The following is a 10,519-nucleotide window of genomic DNA, read 5'->3' on the forward strand; positions in this document are numbered from 1 at the left end:
ACCAGCCCAGGGGGATGTAGAAAAAACCACCAAGATCTAAATGCTAAGAACCACTGCAAAGGGTTCCCATAATCACTGCAAGATGATAACGCCTTTGCTATGATGGGAATTTCAAGAGCACTGACACTGAACTCTGCCCCCCTCGCTCCAGTGGATTTGCTCTGTCAGGGGAAGACTCCAGTTACTCAGCACTAACTGCCTGAAAAGGACAAAACCATTCGAATCACAGCAAAGTGAACAAGACAATACGGTGCTGAATGCAAATCTTGCACGAATCTTAAAAAACAAACCAAAAAACAGCGTTTAATTTGGCCCTGTATTCTTAGTTGGGAATATGCAAAAAGCAAACTACACAGAGAAAGGACAGCACGGGTCAAACAGGGTACACGTTACATGCCTGAGACATGGAGGAATGTTTTTGTTTAAAAAGGGTGAAGACCAATTCAGAGCGTGGGGTGCAAAGTTATCTGGCTTCTTTCCCTCCAGAAAAACCACTGCTTTTTTTTACAGGAACAGCAGCAAAGGCAGGCGCCTATGGGCAAGAAGAAACGTGTATTAACTTGCACTACGCAAAGAAAAAACACCCGATCAAGTGTTGCACCTTGATGATCAAAATGGCGCCTTAACCCTCAAAAAAAATATATACAAATTCCAGAGACAAGTACATTAATTTATCAATAAAAAGTAGCACTGATAAATAAATTAATTTATATTAAAAAAAAAAAGAAAAGAGGATAATTGACACATTTGGGGGTAGAAGAACAGTCACCTTCTTGGCCCACATGCGCTTGGTTTATTTACATATCCACAAATACCATGAAACACCATCCCAGCCCCCCCACTAGCAGCATGGTCACATGAATTCCGTAGATGAGCAGTTCATTCATGAGGCTGAAGTCTACCCGCCTTCGCCCCAGTAAGAGGAGGATGATGGAGAGTTTGTACTGGAAACGCAGAAAGATCCGGATGCCGAGGTACTGAAGGCAAAACAAGATAGAGAGTGCCACCCAGAGGATGGAGGTAAAGAGGCTGCAGCTGAAGTACAGCAGGAAACGAATGAATCCGTACATCCATCGGGATTTGAGATAGATGTCGAAGTTGTTGTACTTGGTGCGCACCAAGTGAGTGGTCCTCACCGGGCCACAGGCCGAGTGCAGGCAGGTGGTGTGGGGGCCGTGGAACGAGCGGACCCGGCGGGGAATGGGGATCACAGGCATCGGGCACCCCACCGCTCACCGAGTCCCAGGGCAGGACTTACAGGGCACATAGCAAATATCATCCGTTAACGTGGAAGAGCTCCAACAGCCTGGGAACGCTAACTCTTTGCTGAGTTTCCAGGAAGGAAGGGACCTGCAGGAAGGCAGAGAAGGAAAACACGTTTCAGTAGCCCCAGCAGGAGGACGCGCAGCAGGACAGACGCTCTGCAGCTCGGTTACGTACAAATGCTTTGCACAACTCCAGTTCTTCGCTTACAACAACTTTGCTAACAACTTACGGCTCACCAGGCAGCCATGCAGCAGCACAATTCTGTTTGCCATCACCCAGGCAGATCCCCCAAAGCACCCAAGCAGCAGCAGCACCAGCTTTAACCTGTTACAAGCCTTACGGTGTTAATGGAGGAAAGAAGGGAGCTTTGTTCCAGAACTACCCCAGCTAATTAGGGCTCTTCTTAATCAAACAGAAGTCCTGCAACATCCCACCAATGCAAAAAGTAATATTAATGTGTGTTTGCATGGGATCAGTTTTCTCTTGTTTAGTTTCTGAAGTTCTCCAAGTGCTTTTACAAGTGAGCTCTACAGCCCAGACACGGCGGTGATTCTAGATTTCTGCCCACTGCAGATCCCGGCAAAGCTTCACCAAATAAACAAACTGAAAGTAATAAAAGGTCTCGCAAGAGCCATGAGGCAATCGTGTTTTTCACACTCTACAGGATGTGCCTCCCCTGCTCAGATGAGCCTCGCGGTCCCCCTGTCATTGCACCCCACAGCGTGGCAGCATCTCAAAGATACCCAGGAGTTTGTTTCTCCTTCTGTGTCCTGCAGAGACAAATGAAATATCTTGACCTTCTGGAGTGTTTAGAATTTACAATCTTAACTTCCTTCCACACGCCCGCTGTTGTTATCTGAGGGATGAGCAGCAGCCTGCGAGCTGCTCTCTGCTTCACCCCAGGCTTATGATGTGCCAAATTCCGGGAATTATGAAATGACAATGCACTCCTCAGATAACGCTGGAGAACAACAGGGACTTCCCCTGCCTCCTCGCACACCCAGGCACTCAGGCACTTGAACAAGAGATCCTATCACTGTTAAAATAAGAGTAATTTAAAAGTTAATTCAGGATTTTTTTTATTGTTACTACCTAAACTAATCACAGAGTCAACGATAAGGCTAAAGGCAACTGTAGCCTGATATCAAAAACCTTCTCTGCGGCAGCGTGCCACTGAGTAAATCTTTTCACTTCTCCCTGCCTCAAATTGTACACGTGTGGCAATAACAGCTCTGAGCACTGCTGCGAGGTCCCAGCTTTAATTACCTAAAATTTCTCTAACAGAGGAAAGGAATCTGTTGGCTCTACATGAATCAAGCTAATAAAAAGGAGGATGAGTTAGCTTATGATTAAGGAATTGTGATAATTGAGCTCTGGTCTCAACTACAAAAACCACCGGTGTAATTTAAGTGCCTCCTTGTCATAATTTCCTGCCGGTAAAGAGGAAATGCTCGGTAGCTCACACGTATGTTACAAGGATGTATTTTGCAAGGCATATAAGGTGGTCAGATGCTAACCCAACACTGCTTAAGGACAACAGTTTTGTGCCTGGAGCGTGCAGCGGAGCGTGCCTTCCACGTGCTCTGCATCAGCTGCTCAGTGTTTGCCTTCAGAGGTGCTTTTGGAGGAACAAATTAGCAAGACAAGTTAAAAATTCATATTCTGTGGACTTGGAGCACTGCATTTCTGATAATGCCGCCTCTTCTTACAGCCTCCTTCAGCGGGACATGAAAAACAGCTTATAATTCCCAGCAAACTCTGGCTCAGCTCCTTATCCTGATTCCCTGAGCAGCCACGGAGAAATCAGTGTGAGCACGAGAGAAGCACTTGGTGAAAGCACGCCTGAGCAGCACAGCACAACCCCCATGGGCATAAGTTACAGTTTCTGGGGCAAACTCAGCACGCTGGCCTCACATCTGATGAGCTGGAGAAGAGTTTAGGTTCTCTTTGACACAACCTTCAGTAGGTGAATCTGAGAGAACTGCCCCAAACAGCTCAGCTGCAGAACTTATTTGGTGCGAACAGCAACGACTCGCTCACATTCACTGTGCCCACCACATAAATAAACAGCCCCCGGGAGCTTGATGTCTTCAGATAAATTGAAATGCCAACACCGTGCCAGCCACAAACAGGGGGATGCTGTGCAAACGGGAAACTTCCCGAAGTATTACATTGCTAACGGCGCTGCCATCCACCCAGCAGGTCGATAATCCGCTGCTGTTCCTGGGTGCCGCTTAACTCCCCCAATACAAAAGGGCAGCTTTCCTGAGACACCTGGCCTCCTAGGAGGAAGGAAAGAAACAGCTAAGGCGCTTCACAGACCCACAACATCCCACACACGAGTTGAGCTAAGAGATAAAAGGAGAGCTCAGGCCGCAGATCGCTCATTTTGTGCGTTAACGGGTTCAGAATCACAATTTTTAATCTGCCAACGCTTTCAAAAAGCAGGAGGCACTCGATGCTCCGTATGTCACAGCTGACTGCTGCACGCTGCAAAGAATCTCCCCCCCCCCTCCTCCTTCACCAACGGCGAGAGGCCGGGGCCCACCGGCACACCCCAAACACCCCCGGTAACGCCTCAGGAAGGGGCCGAGGCCTCCCCCGGGGCCTCCCCTCGCCTCCCGGAGCCTCCCCTCGCCCCCCTCGCCCCCGTCCCGCTCTCACCGCCGTGCCCATGGCCTCCCGCCGGGCGGCGGCCGCCGAGCCCGAGCGTCCCGGGCCCGGGCTGACGGTAGGCCCGGGCCTAGTGGCGGGCGCCGCACTGCGCATGTGCGGGGAGCGGCCGCGCTCCGGTTCCGGCCCGCGGCGGCGGCGGCGGCGGCGACGGCAACGGGGAGGGAGCGGCCGCGGCGGCGCGCGGGGATGGCGTCATCACGCAGCGCCCGCAAGGCGGAAGCGGGAAGGGCGGCGCGTTGCCATGGCAACGGGGCCTGGAAGGCTTCAGGCGGCGGGGAGCGGGACTAGGCCTCAGGGAGGGGGGCACCGAGCCCCTCGGGGTGGTTCGGGGAGGTGTGGAAAAGCCTGGCTGTGTGTTAGGCGCGGTGTGAGCGACCCAGGCTGCTGGGGAGCCGAAAAGACACCGAAAAGACACCGAAAAGACACCAAAAGCTCCTAAAACACACACAGGAGGAGGACGGATCAGAGGCGAAATAAAAAGGAGGAAAAACAAAAACAAACAAACAAACAAACAAAAAAAACCAACCCAAAACAAAAAAGCCCTCCCTGCTGTTTCCCTTTAGATTCAATTAAGAATTACTTTCTGTAATGGAAAGAATACAAAACATTTTATTATTTTATTATTATTATTATTATTATTGGCCCCCTGCCCCACTTGCCATCCAGGCACTGTCGCAGTAGAAAAACATTAAATAATAATAACTCGAGCCATCTGCCAGCAGCGAGCCGTGCTGCGCTGCACAGGCAGCTGAAGGCACCAGGCCAAATACCTCCGAGCGCACCAACTGGCTCCGACGCGCGCGCCCCGCTCTGGGCACTCCCTGCTCACCCACAGCAGCCTCTGCCCCGCGGAGCTTTTTTGTTCCGCAAACACAACGAGGGGCCCGAGGTGCTGGATATACAGCGAGGGAAAATCCCAGCCAAGGCGAGGAGCGGTGGTGTGCTCCTCGTAAATTGCCCGTTTCTGTTCTCCCACCTACCTTCTGGTGGGAGGGAGAAGGGGAGGCGCAGAGCTGATGCATTTTTCCCTGATGGCATGAAATGAGAACATCTGTTCGGTGACTAAGATTAGCACAAGAGCCACGTTTCATTTATTTCGCTCCGCCATTGCATAGAGCAGGGAGTCAGGGATGGGAATTTCAGCCCAAGCAACAGCATTATGAAAGTACTTTGATCTTTCCAGCTTTGGCTTGGAGAATGAATGCAAGCGTTGAAGAGGGGACTCCTGGCTTCCCACAGGAATTGCTCCAGGCAGGCGACGTCTGCCATTGCCTCCAGAAACACCCAAAGAACTCCACTGCCCAACCCAAAACCCGTACACAAGCACAAGGGGGTGACACCACAACATCAGTGCTGAGACCAACCCTTTCCATTTTTTAGGTCAGGATGACAAAAAGCAAGGCAGCACCATTCAGCCTGAAATACGTTGACCACTTCGCTGCTTAAATAAATGTGTATCATCTTAAAAAATATACAGTCCCCGGGTCAGGCATGAATTGAAGCTTTGACATTCAAAAAGGTGAGGTCCTAAGCAACTGCTTGTGCTGCAGCCCGAAGAGAACCCGCCCACAGCACTCCAGCGGGGCTCTCGGTTGTATTTCTTTCCTGTGCTAATTTTACTAAAGACACAACTCATATTCCTGTTGATTGAACAGTTTTGTGTTGACAGCATTGAAGATTTGTGATGAAACTTATCATCAGCCCAGAGAGCGGGCCATTAGTACTAGTCACAGCGGCCAGCCAGCGCTGATATATTTTATGGCACGCTTCGAAGACAAACATACACATTTATATGTCACTTGTTGCAATATAAATGCTAACTTGTACTTCTTTCAAAACTTTTAATGAATTGTATACATTTCATGAGATTTATAGCATGAACCGAATTGCTCAAAATATTACTTTAAACATATTTGTCACTTTGGCAACAGAACAAAAAAAATCTGGAAGATATTGCGTTTAGAAATAAATCATAAATATATGCATCTTAAAAGAGTTTATTTCAGTCATTAATAGTTGATGGCCCCCCCCCAGTGCAGGATTTAAAGTTAAATTATGCAAAATCAAAAACAAACCTTATAATACTTAATCAAACATGCATAAAACTGTCAGGGCCAAATAAATTCTCTCAATTAACTTGCTTCAGATTGTGATTGCATTTACTAATTTAATCAACACTAGAATAATTTGGAGACTGGGTAATGATAAATTACTATGGTGCTGCACATGAAGAGCCACTAAGGTAGTGTGCTAAGACAAGAATGCAAGAAATGCTTGCTAGGCTGAGGGAAAAAAAGTAGCAGCAGAGTTATCTCATTTTATAACGGAAACATATTTTCAGTCCCATTTTTGGGGGAGATTTCTTTTCAGTAAAAACCTTAAAACACCTTTCACGAATAGATCTTGTGTGGATGCATGTCTTTAATGTTAGTCCAGTGAGTCAATCCCGTTTCAATCTGAGATGAGTTAAGAGGTGAAACAGTTCAATGTAGACATTTGCTCCACATTTCTTGCTCATTTTGTGAATGTGATCTTTCGCTCTGAACACAAGGCGAGGGACTCTGACTTACAGTCCTGCTTGCTGGCACCGCTTCACACTTTGGCCTCAGTCAAGTCGTTTAGGCTGGAGCTGGAGTAACAATCCTCTAATATCGAGATGTCCTTTAGCTCCATCCTTTTGCACTTAGAATGGATCTGCACTTTCTGACCCCTGTCTAGAAAAAGCTTTCAATACTATTACTTGTGGAGAGCTAAACATTTGATTTTTGCAAGCGTAAGCAAGGTTTTATGGAGAGGTTCTCATTTAGAGGTTCATTTGAAGGAGGCTGTAAGGTATTCAACCCTGTAAAATACCTGGACCTCTGAAAATCAGACCCATATTTGGTCTGAAACCTTTCTACATCTGTTTTACAAAAAATAACTATGCCCATATTGCTACTGTGGGAATTAACTCATTATTGCAATACTCTTCCTCTTCTTCTCTCTCTTTTTTTTTTTTTTTTTTTCCCTTTCTGCAAAATATCCCCTCCAGTGGCTAGCTTTACATTTCTGAAAGCTTTTATTTGAAACAGATTTTGTGTGTACATTTATAAATGTATAACACCCAGTACTGTTTGGCCACCAGCAGAAATCTGTAAACCTGTGTGCTGAAAAGTATATCCAGAAAGGTAGCTAACAAGCTTCTTTCAGTGACACAGAAACACCTCCTGGTACAGTAAGTATAAAACCATATAGATAGCCATAATTTCAGAGGTCTTAAAGATAATAAACATGTTAACATGGTATTTTCAAGCTAGTATTCACTGCTGGCAACCTGTCACATCCAAAAACACCATCCAAAACCAACGGCATCTTGTGCAAATTCACTTGGGTTTTGCTAAACCGGTCTGTAAAGCTGAAATATAACAAACAGAGGAATTAATTCTTTCCTTTTCCTTAAAGGAGATTTAGGGTCAAGTCTGGACCTTAAATTTTAAATGTAATCGATCCGTCCTGCAAATCTACACTGCAAAAGCTTGTGAAATATTCCTTATTACTTCTTTCCAGATCTGATCTCTTAGTTTAAATGTCAGTTTTAATCAGTTGGAAGAGATTTGCATGTGGTAAGTAATAATAACACAGTGTATTAGACTAATCAAATAAAAATAAATGTGGCAGAAAGCCAAACTAATTCCCACTTCTACAGTGTGCAGCCCCCATGGCACTCAGAGCCCTGGGCTCCCTGGCAGGGCAGCGGGGCTGTGAGGCTTGTAGGATTATTTGGGGTCCAGCAGCAGCATAAATGGAGGGATCAGAGGGAAGGAGTGGAGTCCATGCATCAGCACACCCCAACAAACACACCCGCCTGCAGCACGCCTCTCCTTCCTCACTGCAGGGCTGGGCACAGCAGTGCCAGGTACCAATGACAAGCCCAGCGCAGATGGCGAGGTTGCAGTGTGCTGTCATGTTCCTGCAGGAGTCCTAGCTCCTGTAACGCTTTTATAGATACATATTTTAGAGGTGACTTGTGAAATATAAAACCAGATCAGTCTGTGGTTTCTAAAGAAATAGATGATACATGGTTCACGTGAGGCCTGGTGAGACAGTAACGTTTGATGTGCTCAATATACGTGACACGTCAGCATGTTTTCTGGCAAAATAAGCAATCTGCCCACTGCTGCCATGAGCCTTCACGACACTAAAAGCAGGCAAGCATGCTCGGTGGGGTTCGGGACAACCTCCTTCCCTCTGCCCCCCAAAACAGCTCATGGGGGCTCCCCTGCCACGTGAAACAGCATGGAAAGAGAAAGGCTCATGCTGGTGTGGGTGGGATCCCAGTGAAATCCCCCAAATTTGATACACATAAAAAAAAAATGTGCATTGTTCTGCAGTGGGGACTCTTAAAAGCCCAGATAACGTAGTGAAACACGCAGCTTCCCCAGCCCGGCTCCCTCTCCTCACGGCTGGGGAACAGGCAGGGGTTATTCTGGAGACGCTGGAGTCATGGAAAGATTCCTGCTGACCTCCAGGGGCTGGGGCGGGAGCCAGCTGCACACATATGGCAGGAGAGAAACTGTCTCTAAAACAAATGAAAATAGAATTGGCCACTTTGCCAGGGACAGGCCTCCTGCCAACGCTTGTTGCTGCATCATGCTGGCTAGCCCTGATCTGGCTGGTGTCAGAACTGCCGATTATGCAGAAAACTCTCGCAGAGAAGTGTCAGTGCTGCCTTCTGTTCATCGCTAGGCTAGGCCTAGGGGAAGCGTGTGGCATTGTCCCAGACCCAGCCCATACCTCCCGCGGGAAGCAGGGGGCTGGTGGGCACGCTTGGGGGGCATGCAAAGCACTTTCAGAGCACTGCATCTCCTCAAGAAGCAGGAGGGTGGCATTTCGGGGCAAAGAAAGCATTGTCTCTGGGAATCTCAGCTCCTCGGTGTTTGATTCATTAGTAATGTGTCCCAGTTTGTATCATGGTTGTAGAAGACGGGTCCTCTTAAGCACATTGCATGGATCCATCAGGTCTGAGCCGGGATCGATCTGCTCTGAGGTCATTTTAACATCAGCAGCCTCCCCCCTGGGTCAGCAGCAGAGCTGGGACAGGTCTGGTCTCTGGTGTGCTATTTTCAGAGGGATTTGGACACCCCAGGGGGGCGCGCAGCACCACACCAGCACTTAGATCAGAAGGGCTCTGGGGTAGGGAGTTTGCAGGGCCATAGGCAGCACCTCCAGCAGCTGCATGCAGATGACCCCCCCGTGGCCCTGGGGAGAGGCCTCAGGCCAAGCTCTGCAGTCAGAGGACGCTGAGCAGCTCCCACTCCATCATTCCCCAACGATTTCCTGGAGAAATACAGATGGTGAGGGAAAAACACCTATGGCCCCAAGATGCCCAGGCAGACTCTCACCATTAACCCAGCCAGTTCTTTTTAAGTCCCTCCCCAGATGCTTAAGCCTCAGTTTTCCTTCTCCTGCCACCTGCATTCAAGCTTAAAAATGCCAAAACCCCTTTGGCTGTTGGTCAGCAACTAATGCACCACCGGGACAGCCCCAGCCAGGCTTTGGTGCCTGTGCTGGGCAGCTCTGGTTGCCAGAGCAGTGCCCAGCGTGACGGCCCCGTGCTCTCCATTCCCCTCTGGAAAAGGGCAGGCGCTTGGGAAAGATGGAGAGTGACAGGAGAGAGGAGAGACAAACCTCTGCTTGCCAAAGGTGTGTTTCCCCGAGCTCCCCCCGCCTCCATCCCTCCGATGCGAATCAATGGAGCCATCTACTCCGTGCATTGGCTAAACGTCAAATTTAGAGACAGCGTTCATTTTTCTGAGATCAATGGAAAGCGGAGTTTGCCTGTATTTCTTAAGCAGCATTACAGGGCATCAGTCAGTGCCCAAACCCACCACTCGCTGGGATTAGCTGCGATGGCAGCTTTTCCAGCGCTAGGGGGTTCACTGCGTCAGGAATCCTCCAGTGCTTTCCATCAGGGTGCACAAAATGTGTCCGTGCTGTTTGAAGGTAAATTACTGCAAGAGTTTGTTTCTTTTCCCATTTTTCCCCTCTTTTGATTACTGTTTTGAAGGGACACAGGGGCTGACACACTGCCTCTGTGGAGGAGCCACAGGGCAGAAGCAGAGGAAGGGAAACAAGCAAACAAAGAAGCAAACAAACATCATCATCAACAGCAGGTGCTCACCTCTGTCCTCAGCCCCATGGTGGTGGCAGTGCCCTGTCCCGTCCCGTCCCATCCATCCTGGAGTATCAAAGGTGTGAGATGGGAGCGGGGTGCAGGAGGGAAGGATCCTGTGCATCCTCCATGGCCCCTGAGCCATCTCCACCTCTTTTGCTCCTGGGGGTAAAACAAAATCTTGCATTCGTGTTGGGCAAACTGCTCCCTCTGTCCCGCTGAATTTTGCCCATGTTCACAGGGGAGGCATCACCACCTGCCCACGGCATCCAAGGAAAAGTTCAGCCCCAACGCAGAGCAATGCCATGCTGGGGGTTGAGAGAAAGTTCTGGTGCTCAGCACACGTCAGGAGTCTTCTTGACCTTGCTTATGTTCAGACTACGTTCTGCAAAGGAGAAAATGACTTTCCAGCATCATTACAGCAGT

The 10,519-nt window shown here is 48.7% G+C and overlaps 1 protein-coding gene across 2 annotated transcripts; it reads right to left on the minus strand.

Annotated features, from left to right (window-relative positions):
- Nucleotides 1-298: 298 nt before the first annotated feature.
- Nucleotides 299-4,073, minus strand: TMEM250 (transmembrane protein 250). Of its 2 annotated transcripts, XM_032200259.1 has the most exons (3): nucleotides 3,931-4,073; nucleotides 3,438-3,548; nucleotides 299-1,350 (listed from the first exon to the last, which is right to left on the minus strand). In XM_032200259.1, exon 3 carries the CDS (start codon nucleotides 1,215-1,217, stop codon nucleotides 798-800), a length of 420 nt encoding a protein of 139 aa, XP_032056150.1. In that variant the 5' UTR covers nucleotides 1,218-1,350; nucleotides 3,438-3,548; nucleotides 3,931-4,073; the 3' UTR covers nucleotides 299-797. The 2 variants fall into 2 exon arrangements, with proteins under 2 accessions (XP_032056150.1, XP_032056151.1); XM_032200260.1 differs by lacking the exon at nucleotides 3,438-3,548.
- Between the last annotated feature and the right edge of the window lie 6,446 nt (nucleotides 4,074-10,519).

The sequence above is a fragment of the Aythya fuligula genome, chromosome 19 (genome assembly GCF_009819795.1).
Source record: "Aythya fuligula isolate bAytFul2 chromosome 19, bAytFul2.pri, whole genome shotgun sequence".
In the NCBI taxonomy this organism is placed as follows: Eukaryota; Metazoa; Chordata; class Aves; order Anseriformes; family Anatidae; genus Aythya; species Aythya fuligula.

What these genes read in the sequence shown, in the direction of transcription:
- TMEM250 (XM_032200260.1), bottom strand. Translation starts at nt 1,217, where the DNA reads ATGCCTGTGATCCCCATTCCCCGCCGGGTCCGCTCGTTCCACGGCCCC.